The 24278-nt window shown below is 35.4% G+C and overlaps 1 protein-coding gene across 1 annotated transcript in view; it reads right to left on the minus strand.

Moving 5' to 3' along the window:
- grk6 (G protein-coupled receptor kinase 6) overlaps positions 1–24278 on the minus strand; it is a 46578-nt gene that overhangs the window by 5494 nt on the left and 16806 nt on the right. The window contains exons 3-15 of the mRNA XM_052587841.1: positions 21021–21133; positions 11004–11081; positions 9380–9480; positions 9058–9150; positions 8427–8490; positions 7560–7700; positions 6751–6941; positions 6538–6575; positions 5400–5489; positions 5104–5312; positions 3108–3245; positions 2622–2759; positions 470–604 (exon numbers count right to left, since the gene is read on the minus strand). Of these exons, the coding sequence (XP_052443801.1) occupies positions 470–604; positions 2622–2759; positions 3108–3245; positions 5104–5312; positions 5400–5489; positions 6538–6575; positions 6751–6941; positions 7560–7700; positions 8427–8490; positions 9058–9150; positions 9380–9480; positions 11004–11081; positions 21021–21133 (1529 nt within the window). The remainder of the gene's footprint in view (positions 1–469; positions 605–2621; positions 2760–3107; positions 3246–5103; positions 5313–5399; positions 5490–6537; positions 6576–6750; positions 6942–7559; positions 7701–8426; positions 8491–9057; positions 9151–9379; positions 9481–11003; positions 11082–21020; positions 21134–24278) is intronic.

The following is a 24278-nucleotide window of genomic DNA, read 5'->3' on the forward strand; positions in this document are numbered from 1 at the left end:
TAAAAGTAGCGAATTAATATAGAACAGTAATTAAAGGATCTACTGCACACCAGCAGAGGTGTGTCTTGTAGAAGCTAGACGACATATGATGACGTGTAACTGTATAGTAGTGGTGTCCCATTTCTTAGGGGAATATTCTCTCCCCTACCACTTTACACTCTGTTTCAAGGGACAAGGGGAAGGTGTTGTCATAAGGGTAGGGGTATTAAATCGATTTGGGATTGGGCCTAAATATACAGCAAGAATAGGGGGAAGAAAACCTGCACACTGTTATTTTATTTGATTAGAAGAATCGCCTGCAAAGCCATATATGATTTCAGTATCAAACAGGATACAAAAAGGTTCAGATACACTTTGGCTGAGCTGTTCAACCAGATGCTGACAACCTCATTTACTAATGGAACAAACAATAATGCCTTGGAGCAAAAACACTGCATATAAATAATAGAAGGATGTGAGGAAATCTCACCTGCCGGCCAAAGAGTCTTTGCAGTAAGCCCTGTTTGGGTGGGGGTGAGGGTTGACCTCTCCAGTCCAGGTCAGGGGGCACAGTGCCATCCAAATTCAAGATGTTAAGTTCTTTAAAGCACTCCGTCTCTATCATCTGAATGGATCAAAGAATTAACACAATATGAATTAAAGGCAAACTAATAGAAGGAGAAATGTTGTCACAGGGGCAAGTTGTGACCAGGTCCTTGTATAAATGACAAAGTTCCTAGTGACTACTTTGAAAACCATCTTGAATTAGCTTTTTTATGAATTCTGTTCATTGCTGTGATAAAAAACAAATTTGTTATCAGAAATAAAACTGAAAAGAAGCAGATGAAAAACTAAATTTAAACTTGGATTACTAATTGAAATAAAACTAAAACAAAAATAAAAATGATGACAACCATTTAGATTGATTTGTAAAAAAAAAAAATTCAAAGGAGAAAATATTTACAAAAATGAAATTAAAATGAAAACCAAAAATATAAAAATAAAAGTAAATTCAAAGTAATTAGTAAATAAGTAATATATACACTTAAATATAAACTATTATCATTTAAATAATAGTAAAATAAATTCTAATTAAAATGAAATTGTCCCTATCACCCTTATTCATATACATTATACATTTACCTCACATTCGAATATCCTGAAACTATGAATGAAATGTCATTGACACAAAATTACTGTTTTACTGTTTCAGTTTTGTCATAATACATCTGATAAAATAACAGACTTTTCTCTGGTGATGTATGCTGGACTTTTCTAATTATTAAGTTTAATGAACTTTTGCAATTTTGCATTCAGATTTACTTTACAATATGGATGAAAAGATCTGCCAATACTTAAATTTATCAATTTTCAAGCAGCTCCACAACAACTATGGGCCAGATTTACTAAACTGGGCAAAGTAGCATTACAGAGCACAATTCCATAAATGGTAGATGGGAGGGGAAATTTCTGTAGGTGATTTACTAACAATACGCACATTAAAGAACAGTCGCACCAGTTCATTTCCATAATGACTAGCGCAATCTACCAGTAGCAGCGCAAATTACTGCCTGCTTTAAAGGGTTAGTTCACCCGAGAATTAAAATTCGTCCATCTTCTACTTACCCTCAAAGTATCATAGGTGTATGTGACTTTCTTCTTTCAGAATAATCCAATTGGAGTTATATTAAAAATTGTCCTTGCTCTTCCAAGCCTTTCAGTGTGAGTAAGTGGGTGTTTATTGTCAACAGTTCAGAAGACATGAAATAAATAGCTGAAATAAAACGTCCCTCACATGGCTCCAGGGGGTGAATAAAGGCCCCCTGTAGCAAATCCATGCATTTTGTAAGATAAATATCCAGATTTCAAACATAATTAACACTTTTTTTTTTTCTTACTTCTGCTGACTGTTGGGAACCGGAAGATGTGGATTATTCTGAAAGAGGTAATTCACATACACCTAGCATGCTTCGAGGGCGAGTTGAAGATGAATTTTCATTCTTGGGTGAACTAACCCTTTAAGACATGTTTTTGGGGGCCGTTAATGGCAATACCAGTAATCTGACAAACGCAAACGTTAGTAAATCACATTGCGTAATTCATTTTAATACTCTCCTACCATAAATTTTGCGTCTGAAAGGTAAACTCCTATAACAGCATATTCAATAAAGTCAGGCACAAAAATAACTGTCCACTCCTTTTCAGCACTAATTCTTCACTGCACATCTTAAGTAAATCCTGAAAGTACTATTTTAACACCAAAAGATGATTTGCACTCGCGCAAGCTGTTATTAAATCTGACCCCTAGACAGTAGTCTTTCAGCCATTGTGTTGTTTCTCATGATGATTTCTAGGTGTTCCTTTTCATTTCATTTAGCAAGAATGCATCTTATGTAAAAGTAAAAATAAGATAAGCATCGGGTTAACCTAAACCCAGACCAATTATACAAGGCAGTTAACTTCATAATAGCAACGTTGCATGCATGTCAAGAAAAATATCACATATTTGCCTTGACTGAAGTCTGTTTGCACACATTATCAAAGTCAATGTTAATTTCCATTTTATTGCATGCTGGTCATAAATCGTCAATCAGGGTTAAGGGTAAAACATTTACTGAGGTTATTCTGGGTAGTGATCTGACCTCATTTTGAAAGGGGATGGGAACGCTTCCAGTGGATACTTTGCTGTAGAAGGAGTCGTCTTTGGGCTCCAGCTCCACCCCTTTCACTGTGGAGAACTGTTCGATGTCCAACACATCCTTACAGTAGATGGCCTGAGGCTGAGACAGACATAAAAGCATGTCATGCTAGGCACCTTGTGCGTTCACTGAAATAAGAAGCGATGTCTGATTCATGAACAAATCATTTGCAAGTCACACCCTTTTCTTATTTTCTTAACACAAATGTGTTTTATCAATAAATGTAAATCCAAGGAAAAGAGCGCCTGGTACATTATTCAAAATTTCTATGTTCCAAGAAAAAATATGTTTGAATAGGTTTGGAACAACATGACTTATTATTTTTGGTTGAACAAATGATTTAAACAGTGAACAAGCAATAGTAATAACAACAGTAGTTGTGGTTAATATTCTTTATACAATTAGTTAAGAGTCTCAGAAGATACTTACATCTGGAATAAAGGGTGCTTCGAGCATGCCTGCTGCAAGTCGCTTGAAGTTGATGGAACGAAAAATAGGGTGGTCTTTCACCTCTGTGGCTCCATCCCCCTGACAGCCAAGCCTCTCATTAGGGTCTTTGGCTAGCAGCTAAGGAAAAAAACGCACACTTGCTGAAACAAATCATCTTTAATACCTTTTTGACAACTGTTAAGATGTTCAAAATGTTTTTATTACTTTGTTTTAATTCAATATTAACACCATAGGCTTTAATACAGAACAAATATATAAAATTAAGCTTCTTACAACAACACATTTATTAAATCTTTCCTTTCTACACAAAAAAATATTAAATTCCATCATCACCCGCATTCGCCATTCCAAACATGTGATAACCTTTTGTTTTGAAGAAAGAATGTAACCAAAAAGTTTGAGTTCCCATTGACTTTAATTGTATGGACAAACATGATATGTTCACCTGACACTATTAATAATACAATATTGCCAAAATAAAAAAAAAATACATTCCTTATGTTTACATTTAGCTAGGGATGCACCGAAATTTCGGCCACCGAAAAGACAGTTATTTCCGAAACAACACGGCCGAAATGTTGTGATGACGCAAACAGAAACCGCGACCTGCACGTGCACCTGCATAGCACAGACCACGAGCTCCACGCGACATTCACTTAACACCAGTGAGAACATTCTCTCTCTTCGTATTCCTTTATTCGCAGCACTAAAACGTCTCCTAACAAAGAGATTAAGACGGACCACGAAGTAAAAACAAAGAAAAGTACAGTCTTATAGAGTCTGTTAGCACACGTCTCACTGAGATCTTTTCGGATCCTCTGCACTTCATCGCGAATGTGCTTGATCCGCGTTATAAAGACCATTACTTGGATGCGGAAATAAGGCAGCGCGCACGAGAAATGATCCAGGCCACGCTGGATGCGGAGAACCCGTGTGGAGACGGAGAAGCGCCAAGCGCAGGAGACAGATCAGAGCGCAGAAAAAAAGACTGGTCTCTGCACCAGATGAGGGGCATGCACCCTCGTTGTCTGATATGTTCAGTGGAATTCTGCAAGAAAGTGCCTCAAACAATAATACGTTGGCTATTTTGTTCTTAGGCTACTGTATATATATATACACACACACACACACACACACACACACAAACATATATACATACATAATATCAGATTGTAGCCATCTTTTATGCTAGATTTTCTGCTAGATTCCTGCTTTAATTTGATAAAAATGTTTATTTATGCCCTGTATCTATTTAAATACACTCTCAAATATTTCTCAAATGTCAGGCAGATGACAAGCTCAACTGCTCAACAGCTAGATGGTTAACTGTCTGAAGTCCCCATCCCCAGAAGTGATAACAGTCTTGCCTACTGGAGAAGTGATGCACTTTCTAGTCCTACATAGAAAATTTTCAAATACACTTCACCTAAATGCACTTTGTTTTTATGAGAGAACTGTTCATTTTAAAACCTTTCTGCAGGCCAGTAAGCCTGTACATTATTATTAAATATACACATGAGTGGGATACATTTTTAGTTAGAATTTTATTTTATACTGTGCATTGTTGCAATGTGCTTAATAAATATTTGCATAATTTGTAATTATGTGTTTTTTTTTTTTTTAATAAGTTATGTAATTGTAATTATCTTTGAAACTTTAATATTAATTTATGCAATTGCAATGTCTTAATTTTAGTAAAGTTAGTACACGGTCATAGCAATAAATGCAATGGTACTAATAATTGGCATAATTTCTTTCGGTGTTTCGGTTTCGGTTTTCGGCCTTGGTTTTCTCTTTTTTCGGTTTTCGGTTTCGGCCAAGAATTTTCATTTCGGTGCATCCCTACATTTAGCATATTTAAAAGATGAACTTGACCGAAAAAATGGGGAAAATAATGATGTATGTGTTTAATTGCTATTGATTATTATGCAGATAAGTAAATTTAATTGAACTGAATAATTGTGTGCATACTAACCATTTGACAGAGTGATTTGGCATCCTCTGAGAACTTGCTGGAATATTCTTCCTCCACCTCTTTCACTAGCCGCTCCACTTCTTCACGCTTGATTTTTTTCTTGCGCTGCTGAAAGGGTGATTGGCCCTGGATCATCTCATAGAGAAGACAGCCGAGAGCCCACCAGTCTGGACTGAATGTGTAACGCTCATTCTTCACTACCTCTGGGGCTGATGGGGCATAAACATATTCAGGTTACAATAATTGTTCGAGCTGCTGCTAATATTGTTTATATGTTGTAAAAGGCAAATACATACCCATGTACCCTACAGTTCCCACCCGTCCTTTGATTGTCTGACCTTCTGGTACATACACAGCCAGGCCCAGGTCTGATATACGTATATGACCTGAGGTGAAACATCACAGCTTTGTTAAATTATTTTTTCAGTAACAAGCTTAAATGATGTCTGCAAGTGGTAAGTTTTACTAATAACTTAAGTTAATGTTTAAAATCATCTTATTTTGGAATTTCACATGCCAAAATCATATATTTGAATGATCTTCTTTTGAAAGATTTAAATTAAATGTAGGGGTTCCCACACTTTGATCATTTTATTTCAGATTTTCCCATGATTTCTTTAGTGGTTTGACAACCTGATAATGATTTATTATTGTAATTCTGCTGAAATCAAACATACAAAAACTAGATTAATTTATATTACAAATATTAGTAAAATTCCCTGCTATTTCTAGGTTTCCATGAATGTGGGAACCCTGCAGCATGTCCTGTAATTAATTTGATTAAAATGTATTTTGTTTACAGCCCTAGTTCAATAAATTGACACATACAGCTGACTGTATGTTATAAATGTGGATGTTGAATTTTATGGCTCAAAAACAATATTATGTACTCTACCCCCTCTTGTGGCAAACATAAGTGCTAGTTTAGAATGTGACATTCCACGTGACACTGCTTTTTTTAAAGGGATAGATCATTCAAAAATGAAAATTTGAACATTAATTATACACCCTCAAGTCATTCCAAACCGTAAGATATTTTATCATCTTCGGAACACAAATTAAGATATTTCCCATGAAATCTGAGAGATCTCGGACCCTCCATAGACAGCAACACAACTGAAATGGTTCCCATGCCTAGAAATGTAGCAAGGACATCTGTAACATTGTCTATGTGACATCATTTTAGTTGTGTTGCTGTCTAAGGAGGGTCAGAGAGCTCTCGGATTTCATCAAAAATATCTTAATTTGTGTTCTGAAGATAAGCAAAGGTCTTACAGGTTTGGAACGCCATGAGGGGTGAGTAAATAATTACAGAATTTGTATTTTTGGGTGAACTATTCCTTTAAGATCATTTTTTTAACCATTTGAATACCAATTACCATTACAGCAAGTAGTAAATTTTATAAACAGTCACAAAGAAAAAATGCTGCTAACCATGATCGTCCAGTAGTATATTTTCTGGCTTCAAATCCCTGACAGAAGATGAACAAAGAAAGCAGGTCAGTTAACAATCAACAACCAAAACTGCACAAAAAATAACAGCGTTTGAAGTCGAATTTAAATGAAATCAATTTAATTATCAGTATTTTTGTTGCTGTTGTTGCAAACAATCCCTTGGAAACCACAATTTAGTCTAAATCTTTTCACCTGTATACTATCCTCTCGCGATGGAGGTCTTCTAACCCACAGCAGATCTCAGCAGCATAAAACACGGCTCTATTCTCCTCAAAACCTGAATCTCCCATGTGGTAGATATGGAACTTCAGGTCCCCTCCATTCATCAGCGTGAGCACCAAACACAGGGCGTCTTTCGTCTCGTATGCATATGCGAGACTCACCTTCATGGGAAAACAGGAAGGTACATTGGTTCAGTTACAAAACACAATTCCCATATTTGATACAGCCTGTGTGGGAAAGTCTAAAAATGGAGGCTAAATTAAGAGAAAATCCAGAGACTAACCGCCAAACAAAACAACTCAAAATAGCATGCTCGAGGTCAGGCCTTTAGATACACAAACCCCAAATACAGTTATTATTTCATCAAAATAGAGGTTTCCATCAAATGTTAAGCTTTTGAAAGACTGTTGGACATAATTTTTTTAATTTGATAGATATATATATATATATATATATATATATATATATATATATATATAAAAAAAACAGTTTTTTTTTTTAATTTAGGATTCTGAATGTAAACATTAGATAGAGACAACAGTAATACTACAATCTCTCTACATCAGATCTTCAGGTCCAGAATGAGCACTGCAGATGACAGGAAATGACAAAAGCAGGGCCTCTGTGAGCTAATCAGACCAAAAACAGAAGTAAGAACTACAGCGACTTCACTTTTTTATGTTGTTGTAGAAAACATGTGTGGAAGAGATAGAAAGATAAGATTACGCTACAACAAAACACGCGCAATATGGGGTGAAATAAGCACTTCAGACGCTTACAACAAACAGACTGTTGACTTTCTCCAGAATCTGCTTCTCATTCAGTGCCATGGACTCTCCTTTCCTCTTTTTGATGCGTTTCTTCTCCAGCTTTTTGCAGGCATACATCTTTCCTGTGGCCCGCACCTGGCATGCACAGACCTTGCGGGCAAAAAATAACAATGAAATAAAACAATAAAAGCACAGAGGGAGACATTTTTTTTTTTTTTTTTACTTTCGTACATGAAATTCTAACTTATGTAAAGTGTCATACAAATGTGGTAAGGCAGTACTGGCCAGTATACAAAGAGATTTTGGGGGGCTTTTTTGGGGGATGGAGGGAATTGATTTAAAATCAGTTTTGGTCATTCTTTTTTGGTTTGTTGGGATTCATTATCTTGCCTTATAATTTTGCATTGTAACATTTTTCTTATAATTACACAATTAATTGAAATTGAATTGATTATTTTCAATGTTAATTCAGAAAAAAAAGTACTTTAATTCAATATTTAAAAAAAATGAAATAAATATGCTCCTAAAACTAATGCAAAAAATAACTTATATGATATGTTCTCTAAAGGGATTCATCTAAAAGGACCTTCTACAGGGCAGTGAAGAGTAATAAAAATACTCTCAATGCGATTAGCTATCTGGTAGGGAAATCAAAATTGGAGACTTGCATGCTCTATATCTGCCAACATTGAATGGCAATGTGTATGATAATCTGAAGGATTTATGTCTGATTGCATAACAAAAATAGGATATTAGCCTTATGAACCCCGGAGGAGACAGATAGCGTTTGATTTAGTGGCATTCCAGATAGTAACTAATAACGCCTCAATATGTTTCTGCCATAAACAAAGCGAAGCTCAATCATTTCAGACTCACCTCGCCAAAGCCTCCCTTTCCCAAAACCCTATACTGACGGAATGTGTTTTTTGTGACTGGCTGTCTGTCGAGGAAAGGAAGAGAATAATAAACAAAAGTTATTTAATTATAACATACTTTTACAGTAAAATAACTTCCTGTTGCCTTCACAAGAAGCTTATATCTCAAGAGACACTGAGGCACAATGTTAAAACGCATGGCTTTAATTTAATTAAGGCCCTTTTTTTTTTTTTACGTATTCAGTAGATGGCTAGTGTACGAGGCCTCTTAATGTGTACATGAGAGTGAAAGTATTTGTTTCGGCATATCACATTCTTCTCTGTAAAAGGTCTGGATGGGAATTGTCCAGGCCTGGCTTAGACTTTCTGTCAGAGGACATTTTTATGACTAAAAGTAAATAAATAGCAAGTTCAGAGTTCACATCTGGTTTATATAAGCTTAGCTTCATAAATAAATCATGGCACCCAAAGGAATAATTAGACTATACTTGGCGGTGAAAAAAACCTATTAGCTACATATAATTTCTGTCATTTAACATGCATATGAGAGTTCAGAACAACAGAAAATCACTGAGCTTGTACATTATAAACAAAACCAAAAAGTTCAAAATGCGTTCAGGAGCTGTTTATACCTCTCAAGCCATTTCCACTGTAAGAAGCGACTGTAGTACATACTATCGAGGTAGTCATCGAAGGGGGCCATGCTAAGGAAGTCATGGATCAGTCTACAAGAAAGAAAAAATTGAAATAAGGTGTTACTAGATTGCACAGTAAAAAAAATTTGACTCTCAAATCCTGATTTATTTAATTGATCTGCATGAAAATGCTCAATTTAGTTTCACTCAGAAAAATGTTGATCTGATGCCATGTGTTTGTCAGACAGTGGCAGTGTAGGAGTATCTACTAGTGCCATCTAATGGGATAATAAGAGTGTTTCCTGTCTAAAAGACTCACTTGGTGCACTCCATGAAGAGCTCTTTACATGCCTCCTGTTGCAAGCGTTCTGCACACTTAGTCACCATCTCCTCTGTTACCTCAGGGACATGGTCCTCTGACTGCAAATGGAAGAATTAGAACATGAAAATATCCTTTAAAGACAAACAAATGCTCATGAATTATGCATTGAACAAAGCAAAAAGGAATTAGAAAACAACTACATTTAAATTATATGACACATTACATAGTTATCTTTTAGGGATGCTCATACTGAACGTTTAATCGTTAAAAGTAAGAATTTGAACCGATTTATAGTCCCAGTTTAATGGTTTAAAGTTATTTTTCTTCTACTTTTTTTTTTTTTTTTTCGTTTACTGCATGGTGGAAAAACAGTTATGCTATAGAAGTTATTAGCTTACTCACGGGCGCATGCCTAGACTAAACAGACATATTTAGCTGAGCAAGCACCTGCTTCACCTTCACTTGAGCCTCGTTCAGACTGAACAGCAATGATCTTCATGAAATCAGATGTAAAAAAATAAAACATTTGGTTACTGTTGTTTTTAGCGTAGGCATAACAACGCAGCGTAACACCATGCACTCGGTTAACATTAATATAGAAACCAGTGCACATTTCGTAAAAAAATAATAGAGCTTATGGACACATAAATTGGATATGAACAATTACAAAATGCTGTGTGGACAGTCAGTTATTCAAATAAGATTGCATTCACATATGCACAAAATTGTGTTTGGGCCAACAGTCTGAATGAGGCTTTTAAGCCTCATTTATATGGAATGTGCATTGGTTTCTATGCTAGTGCCGTTGTGTTGATTTGTCTATGCTAAAAACAACTCTAACAACAATACAGATGTTGTTTTATGACACGACAACCTGTTTCTGTCGCAGCTGCTCTGTATTATTATATTTTGTCTTGTGAGGCAGCAGCAGAAATGCAGGAAGCTGGAATGTGCGGCTTTGTCCCGTGCTGCCATTTCCGCTACTTTCAAAACTCAAATAGGTGCATATACTAACAGTATATTGTGTTTTTCAACTTAACTTGCACTTCACAATGACAAGCTTGTTTCTGGCATGTTTTCTGCAAAAAAAACCATCTGATCTGTTTATGTTATATGTGGCGTGAAAAATCTGATTTCATGTAGATCATTGCCATTCAGACATCTAAATATGACAGGATTTCAGGATCGGATCGGATCGGATCGGATCTATCTATCTATCTATCTATCTATCTATCTATCTATCTATCTATCTATCTATCTATCTATCTATCTATCTATCTATCTATCTCTGACAGGCTGTATTGCCTTCAAAAAATAAAAAAATAAAAAAAAAATTTAGCTTTTAAAACTACTTTAAACTTTAAACTATTTCAGACCGAAAATCATTCAACTTAAAACTTTTTAAACTTCTTAAACTTTTTCAAACTTTCTGGTCCGGCTTTCTCAATTCAACTTAAAGTTGGTCTTGAAAAACTTTTTTATCTAGTGCTAATTTGACTAGTTAGCGGTTAATGTTTGGTAAACAGCAGAGCTTGTTGGTCAGGAAAATTAACCATAATGAGCATCCTTATTATCTTTATAATGACCAGTTGACTTAGGTCTTTCCTGTGCTTCTCAGTACCTTCTGACTGAGGTACTTGTCTAAGAGCTCCTGTCCATAGTCCTTTCTCTTCTCATCTGGCGTAACTTCATACTCCGCCTGAAATGATGGAAAACAATGAGCAATTAAGACAAGACAAAACAAAGCCATAATGCACATTTTACAATCAATCCAAAATCATGACAAAGCTGTATGGATGACTGGATTTCAAACCATTTAGTTGATTTCAACATAATTTTAAAGTTCTGAAGGATACGATGTTCCATCAAAAGCAACAAAATCAAATTAAATCACAAGCAAAACTACACAACAATATTGTAACATAACATACAAATATAACATACAAATATTAAAGCAGGGACCAGATTTTGACTTGGGCCACTAAGCAACCACTGTAGCAATAACATATCAATGTGCTGGCAACCCACAAGACCCTAGAACTGTGGAAGAGGCATGCACCAGTCATATTTGCACACTCTGGTTTTACATTCACATTTATTTATAAAACTTTAAAAAGTAGTTGTTCAGTGGTTTCTCCACTGAACATGCAAAATCAAGGTCTTTAAAGGTGGAGCAAACACCAGCAAGTTTTTTCACGTGTTATGTGTAAGGCGATATGCATGTTGCTATGTTTATGTTCTAGCTTGCAGGAACAGAATAAGTGATAGTCTGGATTCCATATCTGAAATGGTATGTCACTTCAAAATATTTACAAATAAAAGATTTGCCTTAGAACACAGGAGTTTGAAAGGCAGAACTGACCATAAATTAGTTCAAGATACTTTTTTGTTTGAATGTGATTTTATCACCACAACCACCATGTCAAGTTTTTAAGTTATGGGTGTGGACAAGAACTTCTGTTTTCTTATAATTTGGACTTGCTAGTGGGAATTCACTTGAGGTGTTGGGTCAACCAACTTCTGAAAAGGGTTAAGGCAGAGAAAAAAAAAAAGAGAGGCAGGCAATCATTTTATGAACTGTATAAGAAGCAAAATTAAATGTCAGAAGAAATCTATGATCGCTTTGATTCAAAAGACATTTGCTCTGTTAAAAATCTTTATGAGTGACCACTGTCTATATAGGCAGCAGCCTTCTAAGGCAGCAGACTAACAAAAAAGAAAGCTCATGATTTTTGGAACTGAACTCTATTACAGGGCTAAATAATAATAAAGGCCAGATTAAGAGTCCTCTTAAAGGGTTAGTTCACCCAAAAATTAAAATCAGGCTGCGTTTTACTAACCCCCGAGGCATCCTTTGTGTATATGGCTTTCTTCTTTCAGACAAATCCATTCAGCGTTATATTTAAAAAGGTCTCTGTCTTTGTCAAGCTGTTTAATGCCACTTAGAGGGTGTTGTATGCATCAGTTCAAAAGAAATGAAATAAAGCGCCCTTCCATAAAAAGCAGTTTCCTTACTTTAGCAAAGGAAAACCAGTCTCCTCTTGGCTTATATTGAAATCATCCAACATACGACTCGTTTTGTACTTCTAATTAGAGATTGTTGTTTTGTTTTGATCTCTCCGCTGCAATTCCATGTACATCACTTCTGAGCGGCACATGCGCAAAGCTGACCTCATACTTAATTACCCGGGAACTGCTTCCATTCACAGCAGTGAGCGCAAGCTAGTTTCAAGTGATTATTACATTATTAATATGGATATTTTTCTTACATAAAGGCATCGATTCACTACAACAAGCCTTTGTTCACCCCCTGGAGCCGTTTGAGTAGAACTGGGTACCGAACTTCGAAGACTTTATGGTGTAGAAACAAAAAACTTTGATGCTATGAGTACCGAAAAAATATTTATCTTTCGGTGCCAAAAGCCAAGCGGACGGTTTTTTTTTTTTTTGCCAAAGGGCTGTGTCTGTGTGAGCTTGTAGCATACGTGCATGTAAGGACCTAAATTCGCCATGATTGGCTGTCCACCACCACGTGACGTGACAGGGAGGATTTCTGAAGATACTCGCAGTTATACAACACAACACATTTTTTCTCAAAACGTTTCCGTTTTACAATGCCAAAGAGGTCTAAAGTGTGGCTACACTTTATAAAAGTGTATGCCGAGTCAGCAAAGTGCAACATATGCAATAAGAGTATTGCAACCAAAGCCGGCAATACCACACCAATTTAATGAAGCATTTGTTTGGATGAGTGTTTTGCCCTCCCTCCCCGTTTAGTTTGGTCTACTCCATTGCGTATCTTGAAACAAGCCCCTTCACATCGTCTAAATAACAGAGAGAGAGAGAGAGAGAGAGAGATTTATCTGGTACAGCGAATTTCTCTGAGCAGCAGGCCACTGTATACATTCACTTAAAACATAACCGACTGCGTTTACGAGAATACTTGCAGAGACAATTATTTTGGGATAATTGTGTGTGTATGTGTTCATTCAGAAGTTACCATACGCGTAAGATGAATTCATTCTCTGTATGCGCTTTGTCTGAAATACTGCTCAGAGCGCATGCTTTCAATGAGTGCGCGCAAGCTCCGAACCCGCGCGAATTGTTTAAAACGGTTGAATCATCAAGATTTAGAAACAAGTGCAAACGATCAACTACGATCCGTTTCACCCCTTCAAGCGAGTGAACAACGGAAATCAAATTAAGAATTTTACACCACTATTCACGATAGCCCATCGGACTGGAAAACACAATAGCCCCGGGATGTGGGGCTAACGCTTTTGCGAGCCCTGCACCTCAGATCTATCCAGTTTGTGAACACTGGTTTTGTTAAACCAAATAAATGATTATTTTAAAAGATTAACTCAAAAGAATCATCGGTTCACTAATCGGATCATGAACTTGTATTACCGAGCCAAAGATGATTTATTATTGATTATCTCGAATGAATAAAGACTTCAAGTTCACCTGTAAAGCACATAAAGCTATCGTTTGAGTTTATAAACTTCTATTTTATGCATGATTCGTATGGATCTGTTAACTGAATGCAAAGTGTGAGTTCTAGGAGAATGTTTGTGTCTTGATGAGCATGCATCGCTCACTAGGAATCTAAATGAATGGCTGCCGTTCTTTTTTTTTTTTTTTTTTTTTAATGGAGGATCAGTTGTCCTATTGGTTAAAATCCCCAAACTGTATACTTAAATATTGAATGAATAAATTACATCAAAACAGGGGCGTTTGCGTTATGATGTGGTGGGCTGCTGTGGGCCAGAAAGTCCAGGGCCACTTTTTGGTCCCAGTCCACCCCTGAATGTCACTACTTAAACCGAATGCATGCCCATGACATTGACTACCACTTTATGTATGTTAGCTTGTGCTGCTAGTCGGTTGCTGTAGCGTTAGCGCTGTTATTTCCCCCTTCACATTAGCCTCTGCACCGGTCCACCCTGATGTTAGGAATAGGAAGACAATACCAGAAGGTGCCAATCCTTTCACACTGGCAGCAAGAGGGAAAATGTCCACGCAAAGACGAGATGAGTGCCACAGAGCAGTCACTTTATTGTTAAAGGTTTGCTACAAATACAGTTTGATTTTGCATTAAAAAGTTTTTTTTTTTTTTTTTTTACATTTTTTTACATTTACATTTTTTTTTACATATGCATTTTAGTTGGTTCAACATTAGCCTGTACACAATTTCATTTGTATATTTATTTATTTATAATATGTTCATGTTGTGGCAAAAAGGTTTCTCTTTTTTTGTTAATTTTGGCCAAGTAAGGATTGATACCAATCCTGAGTGTCTTCTGGGCACCCCTATCCAAAAAGCACAACCAGGTGTATTAATAATGTTATCCTGAGTGTGAAGTGTTACCAGAATTTGTTTTAATTAAGGTGAAAAATAAAAGTTTTGTGTTTAATGTATTGTGTTGATGTTGAAATGGATTTTAAAACATATGGTATAAAAAAAAGTATCGTTAGGAACCGGTATCGAAACTGAGGTATCGAAATTGGCACCGAATCTTAAGATTTTGAACAATACCCAGCCCTACGTTTTTAGACACTTTTTTTTTTAAATGGAAGATTGTTTTTATTTCACATCTTTTGGACTGAAGAAATGCAACACCTGTTGACTGCAATGATAGACTTTGAAATATTGAAGACAATTTTTGATATAACTCAGACTGGATTTGTCTGAAAGGAGTAAGTCATATAAACCTAGTAAAACGCAGCTTAATTTTCATTTTCAACTAACCCTTTAATGGAAAGTTAACTTTCTTTATTCAGTCAGTGCTACAGCTTAAATTCTGCATTTTACAGCTTGTTGAAGATGTACACGCATTTTATGCCTGGAAAGCGTTACCATTAGATTTTCTGTGATATTTGAATTTGATTTAAAATTTAATTTAATGGACTGCCAGTTAAGAACCACTGATTAAAGCCCAATTTATACTTCTGTGTCGAACCTACGCACTTCCTTACGTCGTAGCCTGACATTCACCTGTCCAAAAATCTAACAGCATGTCAATTCTAAGCAAACCGCAAGCGCTGTGATTGGTCTGCTACAACCCCTCCCTCCTTATGTACTTGGGTTTTGTGTGTGTTCATGTGCACTATAATATATTTTAATGTTACACCTTATAATATAGAATAAAACAAAGCAAAGAACAAGTGTCTTATTTATTATACTACATAGCATTATAAATCAGTAGTTGTCTGCGACAATGTTGATCTGCTGTGGTACAAGTCTTTGTGGAGATTGAAAGAATTCCTTCTCCTTTTCCGTTGTTGTCTCCTTTTGTAGTTTTAAATAATGATTTGTTGATTTGATATTTATTTGCCGCCGTCATGGCTATAATGCTTCTCTGACGAGCCGCTTCTTCTTCTGCTTTTGTCATGGTATTGCGGGATACAATATCATGCCCGTGGACACTGCAGACTAGCGGTTTGCATGTTTACCTATACATGAACGTGGACAACGATGCAGAAGTATAAATTAAAACTGACGCATAGCCTACAGTTTAAAGCCTATGGCGTAGGTCCAACGCAGAAGAATAAATCAGCCTTTAGAGTCACATAATACCGATATACATATAAGAACATTTTTGAAATTTGCAGCGACTAAGATTTACACAAAACTGCTCAAATGAAATAGCTTATTTTACACATTATAAAATTTTCACTTTCTTATTTGGGTCAGCGCAGATTGGACTAATCTTACTATATTAATTGGAAAATTACAATTAATTACCCCCGTAATATTACCACATAACTACTGCACTGTGAGGATAACAAAAGATTAGGCTATTTACTCCTCAATTACCATGTTGTAAAAAAAATTTAAATTTAAAACATATTATACAATAGGGTTGTGCCTATAGACGATAGTATCGTGTATCGACGATAGTCAGAGATATCTACATAAGCAGATTTCTCTGTCGATAATCAAGACGATATTAGGCTCATTACTGTACTGTTTGAGTGCATGCATTACTCCGGGATATTGGTTTGTTTGAACTCAGAGGGAGTGTCAGCCACATTAAAAAAAAGTGAACAGCTTAAGACATTTGTGGATTAATGCGTATTAGAGATATGAACCGTTTAAAACGATTCAGTTCGATTTGGTGAACTGAATGATTCTTTCGCGAACCGGATGTCCAGACTGCTTTGATTTGAACTCTTTCTCACAACAGACACGGAAGAGAAGACAATGCTGAATAAAGTCGTCGTTTTTGCCATTTTTGGATCAAAATGTATTTTCAATGCTTCAAAAAATTCCAACGGACCCTCTGATGTCACATGGACTACTTTGATGATGTTTTTCTTACCTTTCTGGACATGGACAGTATACCTTACACACAGCTTCAATGAAGGGACTGAGAGCTGTTGGACTAAATCTAAAATATCTTAAACTGTGTTCCGAAGATCAAAGGAGGTCTTACATGTTTGGAACAGCATAAGGGTGAGTTATTAATGACATAATTTTCATTTTTGGGCGAACTAACCCTTTAAAGACTGATCACTTAACTTATATCGCTCACTATGTGGTGATGACGCAGAAGGACTACGTGAGAACCACTATGGAATCTTATATATATATATATATATTTTTTTTTTTTAAGAAGCACTATGGATGATAAGTTCGCTCTGCCGCCTCCTTATTATTTTCATGCACCGCACTGTAATGTGATGCATGCAAAATACATAGTTTTGGCCGTTACAAAGTCTCCATCCACAAACAGACTTACATAGTATGCAGATATAAGGTATTTCATTGCACTTTAACAAGTAATCTGAACGGCCTTTATATGTGCAGTATGAGGAGCAACTTTACTACAAATATATGAACTTACCTGTTTTAAATACTTTATGTTTAACGTGTTTGTTTATGTCTAATATAAGTGTTAAACTGTTGGACTTTAAATTAAATTTTAATTTTAATTTTTAAATTTTTAATTAGATTTTCACCATTGACTGCTTTAGAATGATAAGGTTAGATAAGATTTGTCACAGGACGTGTGATATGACAGTTGCGTCCAACTATAAATGAACTAGCTGTTTTAAATGCAGTATTTTTATAGTTAACGTTAGTGTATCAGTATGTTTGAAGTGTGCGCTCACTCTCTGGGCGAGAGCAGCATTTGGTGTTATGCAAGAGCAAAGGAAATCCGCGTGCGAGCGGAGAGATTCGCACTCGCGCATTTAATTAATGTGCTTTCGCGCTACTAATGCGCTCTCGCTGCTGCTTCTGCACCGCATACACATACTGTATACGCATGTGTGATCTTGGCACAACGAATATATTTCAACACCTGAGGCACCGCTACAATGAGCTTTATGCATGGTGAAAAAAAAAATAAAAAACTGGACACAGGTGATTGGAAACATTTACTTAGTGATTAATTTGACTTATGTGTGTTCAAGAGACATGTTGCAACTTTTTGATAAAGCTAATTGATTTTCTTTTGGAAATATGTTTCAAATTCATACTGAAATAATTTACAACCAGGGCTCTGAACCGGTTCAAGGAAAGAAAACGAAAACCGGAAACGAACGATATTTTGACAGGAACAGAAACGAAATGAATTTTTTTAGTTCCAAACAGAATCGAAAATTTGAAATGGACATTAAAGCTGCAGTAGGGAACTTTTGATGCTCTAGCGGTTAATAAACAGAACTGCTTGCGTCTTGCGGAAGAACATCGTAGTCGGAACTACTTCTCTTTGTTTATGTCTATGAAGAATCACAAAGGTACTGGGTTACTCCGCCGCGCTATCCCCGAAGCAATCTAAAATAGTCCGAATATAAACACTTATTATAGGTGCACCCTGGGGATTCAGGACAAGCCAAAAACACAGTTTGGAAAATGGATTCATGGTACTCGCTTATTATATACATTTTTCTACATTTTGAACACAAACAAAGTTACGGACCGCAGCTCTGATTGGTTAATTTTTACCGGGAGCGATGGAGTTTCTGCAAATGGCAATAGGACCACTGGGAGGAGCCAGAGGAGCTTGATTTTTTTCACAGATTATCTGTCTCATATTCTACTGTCAGGACATAATGACAGGTTTAATAAATATGTAAAAAATATATTTTTTTACAAAAGTTCCCTACAGCACCTTTAACCAGTTAATAACGTTATTTTATCGTTCCCTTTAATATTTGAAATTTGCTGTCAACCAATCACGAATTCCAGCAGTAGAGCATATGCAAATGAGACGCTGAAGCCAGCTAGTGAAATGTCCGCTCAGCTGTGAACTCTGTCAAGTCTCAATGGCAATGCACCACATTCAGGGCCGGATTAAGACCAAATTGGGCCTGATGACGCAGCGCAAAAAGGGCCTATTTTTTCTAGGTGTTGGTGCATGTGCATTCAACACTCAAGTAGAGACCTGGGTACCGCGGGACCCAGCGCAACCAAGTGTTTCGCGGGACAATATTTGATTGGTGAATGCGGACGCGGGCGGCAAGTTTCGTTTTAGTCTAAATTAATTAGTTTTGGTTTGTCGTTAATATTGCCATAGCTTCTTATATTTGTAATTCCTGTTCTTTTCTAAATACTGTTAATTGAAATTATTTTGTTGTGGAGTGAGGGGAACTAAAACAGCCTAGCGGAGCTTCACAAATTTCCCAGAAGCTGAACAGTTTTAATTTGCTATTAACCTAAAAATAATTATTGAACGAAATTTAGTCCAACTGTCGGACGCATATACAGCGTTACTTATTATACATTTACTATTATTCTATATTCTTTATATTAAATAACATTTTAGCATACAGATATGTCGGGAACATGGAAACATTTGGATTCGTGCCGAATGAGAGAGGTAGGCGTCAGCTTACATTAATTTGTTTTTGGATTGAGGTCTTTATAGCCTAAACTTTAGAGGATTTGATTTGAAGAGAAACTAATAACTGTTTTTATAATGTTTTTAAACATTTTGCTTTAGACTACAGGCATTTTAGCCTTCATTATTTCGGAAAGTAATAGGGCTAATAAAATGCAATGTGAGCCGCGACTTACAGGTTTTTTTTTTTTACTCTCAAAACGCAATCTTATACAAGTGTTTTTTTTTTTTTAACAATGCAGCAAACATTTTTAAATATCTTAAATACTTTTAAAGTGTTGATAGATTTTTATTTATTTATTTATTTTTTAAGTAGGCCTACCTTACATTTGGACAAAATCTGGTGCAAGCTGTAAACTGTAAGCGTTTTTTTTTTTTAAGGAAAACGCTATACTTTATTATTATTATTATAAAATTATTATTATTAGGCAAATTATAGGCAAATAATATTGTTTTAAAAAAAATAACGTTATTAACCGGTATTTTTTTCCTCCCGGTTTCGGAATGGTAATAATGTTAGAGGAACGCAGAACAGCATCGTTAAAATATCGATTCTGTTCGGAGTGAACCGATTGAATTTTTTTTCTGTTTTCAAGCCCTGTTTACAACTGTAAAGCATGTCTGTGTGTGTCAAAATCGTGATTAAAATCGAAATCAATCGCAAAACTGATCAAAAATCACGATATCGAAATTGGCCATATCACACAGCCCTACCTATAATCAAAATATTATCATTACAGTCATCAATAAAAATCAAATAAAAAAATAGCTTTATCTTATTTCAAGAACTGACTTTCAAAAACAACCTGTTTAACATCAAAATATGTTTTTTCTCTTTTTTTTTCACCATGTACGGGCCACAAGAGAAATATTATAAAGGGACTAAATTAAAACAGTAAGCTATATAACATTATAAGCATATGTTGAAGTAGATTCATCTCTCATCATCTCTGAGAGAATATTTATTCAGATTTTTCTGAGATTAAGACGTTTATAGGCATAGCTCCTGTGCAAAATATTTGCTTATGTGATCTTCATTTGCTCACCTTCATGGTTTAAAACAGAAATATTTCCAACATTGCGAAGTAAGCAATTACCCCCCCTCATCAAAAATGTACCTAACCATGACACAAGTCAGAACTGAACCGTGAATTTTGTTAACTCTTACACCCCTAAAAAGCATATCAATATTTGCAACGATATCTTTGTTAGCGTTCACACTTACGAATGAAAACCTTCTGTTTATTACAAAAAGCTCACTTCAGTTATGGCATCTGATGCTTAAAATGAACAAGCTCTTTCATGTCAGATGGATTTTGAGTGACTGTTAATGTTTTTATCATTCATCAGCTGAAAAAAAAAAAAAAAAGTTCTAAAAAGTGATTCCAACAATGTTGTTCCTCTATGTCCTTATCATTATATCTGTAGTGTGGACTTCCCTAATTCTCATAGAATAAAAAATATTATTAAAAGTTAGTTATCGCCCTTGGTGTAAACAGCATTTCAAAGCTACTTCTGAAGCCAGAGCTGTTCCATTCAATTAATAACTTTATAGATCTAAGTTTTAAAGTCATTCATAAGTCTAAATAAGCCCACCTAAACAATCACAATGACTTTAGAGTATGTCATGGGTAACAAAGTGTCAATGTAATTCCTATAGAAATATTTGTTCTAGAACTAGCCTCAACTTGCTAGTTTCAGTGTATCCAAGGCAGGTTGTTCATAAAGAGAAGAAACAAAAATGTTTTGCCTATAAAGTGAAGAACAATTAGTGGTCTGCTTCTCACCACAGCATCCAAAAATTTGACACAGCGCCTCAACTCCGGCCTGGTGTCGCAGAACTGCCGGAATAGCAAGCGTCCGATTGGCTGCCTCTCGCAAAGGCTGTTGTAGTCTTTCTCTGTGGAAATACAGCAACAAGAAACACAGTGACTAAGGGCTTTGAAAAGGTGGAGTTAAGCATGCACACACACACGCACACACAAATGAGTAAATATCATTATGACATTCGATGAATACAATAAAAATCAATAGCACTTTGCTTTCTTCTTCTCGCTTTGGAAAGGAAACTGAAGAGACAAAACCATTAGTTGACCACAACAAAATGGACAATACCATCGACAACATCCTAAAAATATTAAAGGCACACCCCAGGATTGGTAAAGCTTTTCCTTTTTAGCCAAATGCAGAGAAAACGCACAGTATTTGCATACAGATTAGTGTACAACCCGAGTTTTACAATGGCAGAAACTGATATCTAGAATGGCAGATTTGTTTGTGATTCACTGAACATAACTTTGTGACCAGGCACAGTACCAAAACTATTAAGCTTAAACTAAGTAAACAAAAATGTCCATACATATATAGCACTGAAAAAAATCTTATTTTCATAAAGTACACAGGCTTGGCAATATGCAGAAATAATTGAGAAGTGAGAGAATTTTTTTTTAGCAGTATGCATTGATATGATGTTTTATTATTTGTATACATATTTAATTTTAATATAATAAAAAAAATATATATATATATATTTTCATTTAATTAGAAATTTAATAGACATTTTAATTTAATTTACAAAATAAAAATATTTATAATAATAAATATATAACATTTAAATTGACTACCACTTAAGAACTACTGATCTAGTAATGTAATTTCAGAGTGACTGAGATTTACACACATTGCTGAAATGAAATATTAATATTTTACATGATCAGTTTGAGTTTTTTTCCCCCAATTTCTTAAAATCCAAAATATTCAATAAACAAAACAAAAATTCAGCCAAACAGACACGATTACCAGTGAATAACTCAAAATGGCCAAATGATTAATAATTGTCCTGACTGATATAAAGCTCTGTCAATTTGAGCAAGTATAGCCTAACGTGCAATTAATTCAGCCTAGCAGTAATGTAGCCGGTGAGCCACGCACCTGATAGACTAGTTGAAATGAGTGTGATTAATAAAAGAGAATGCATTGAAGTGAACAGAGTGGGAAGGCAGTGGCCGGTGGCTGAGATTTGCATTTGCTCCTCAGGTATATGCAAAGAGACAGTAGGATTTACACAGAGGCAATTGGGAGTGTGTGGACCTGCAGCGATATAGAGGCAGTGTGTAGGAGGCTGGTATTGATAGCAATGCTGCATACGTGGAGAGCTTACAGCTACTTCATAACACTGCTGCTGGCAAAAATCACAAAACTGTACTGCAGATAACAATCAGCTTTACTATTGTTAATATATGGTTGTTTTAACTAGAGAAGATGGGATCTCTCCTGAGAAATATTTGTTCTCAGCATTACTGTTGAAAATGAATACACTGTGTTTTTGATACTGATGCCCATAACAAGATGCTGGCATCTCCAAAAGTCTTATCAAATGCTAGCTTAGAAAAAAGATTCTCATTAAATAATTTTCGTGAAGTTCTAAATTAGTTTTTTTTTTACTTCTCAAACTTCAATCTATAATGCAATACTTGTAAAGCAAGTAAATTGAGGCGTTAGCCCCACAAGACAAGTTGTTTGCTATATTTACAAAATGTATGTGGCCATATTGAACTTAAATTCTAGACATTAATCACTGAAAATATTGCACAGCAGCATAATTTAGCATTACCTGCCATATTTGAATATAAGCAAATACAAATGTGATTGTAGAGCTACATGAGAGTTCACTGTGTTATAGAACATAGGCTGAATTTTCGGAATGATATCAGGGTGAGTAAATGATAACAATACTTCCGTTTTTTAAATAAATATTTTATTATTTTATTTTATTATTTTCTATCTATCTATCTATCTATCTATCTATCTATCTATCTATCTATCTATATTTTTTCATTACACTGCTGCATTTTTTATTGTTACTTTACATTTTTAAGTGTCCAATTATTTTTGTGCGGCTGCTGTATTTAATTGTGTCATAGTTTGAGGTCATAAAAGGGCATTTTGTCTCACAATGAACATGCAGTGCATGATTTTGTTCAGGGGTGTATGTCAACGGTTTCCTGATTGAAGCTTTTCTAATGAGTTTCAAACTGCCTCGGTTGTAGCTAGAAAACAGAGTGATTATGGTATCAATAATTGATCATGAAATGAGGCCGCTTTATCTTCCTCTCTTCCCCCCTTCCGGGGTGGTCTTTAACTATAGAACACCACTTAAAATCCTTCAAAACAAATCAGGTTTGACCCCCATGCACATTTTATGTAAATGATTAAATGAGCAGCAACATGGTTTCATTCATATGGTCACAAGGCTTCCTTTAACTGTACAAAGTCATCGGAAGAGATGGAGAGATTTGGAAGAGGGTCTCGTCATGTCACACTATTACTTCTCAGAGGGGTTTAGTGACCTGTTATGAAATGGACAAATCAGTTAAGAGAGAAGCTCCTTATTAAAGTCAACATGGAATCAAAATTTTAATTTAACATGTTATTACATTAACCATATAATTATTATATATGCATTATTAATTCATCACTGCAAGTTATTCAAAAATTGCCAAAATGCTATGCCTAAAATGACTTCTCCAATTCAATAAATTCCAGATTAAATCAAGTGCAACTCTAAATTTTTACTCAATGTAAATGTGTCATGGTTGACACATGGTTGATACATATGCAGCAGTTGTGCATTTCTTAAAAATGACTGCTTTAAAAAACAGATTAGAGATTAAGTAAATCATGCCAGATTTGTCATTTTTGGGTAAACTATTGATTATTAACATATAACTACATTCACACATTCTATATGCAACTTGACAGGGTCATTGACATTTACAAAAGGTTAGCCAATGAAAATAGAGGTCACTTGCAAACGGAATCTTAAAAGTACAATGACAAAAAATAGGCCGTTTCATTCTACAAGCCAGAGAGAGGGCAAAAACGTATGTAAATGTAGAACAAAATGACATTAAAGGATTAATTCACATCCAGAATAAAAAAAAATCCTGATAATTTACTCACACACTTGTCATCCAAGATGTTCATTTCTTTCTTCAGTCGAAAAGAAATTAAGGTTTTTGATGAAAATACTCATAGTGTATAGT

This window comes from Carassius gibelio, chromosome B21 (genome assembly GCF_023724105.1).
Source record: "Carassius gibelio isolate Cgi1373 ecotype wild population from Czech Republic chromosome B21, carGib1.2-hapl.c, whole genome shotgun sequence".
Taxonomy (NCBI): domain Eukaryota; kingdom Metazoa; phylum Chordata; class Actinopteri; order Cypriniformes; family Cyprinidae; genus Carassius; species Carassius gibelio.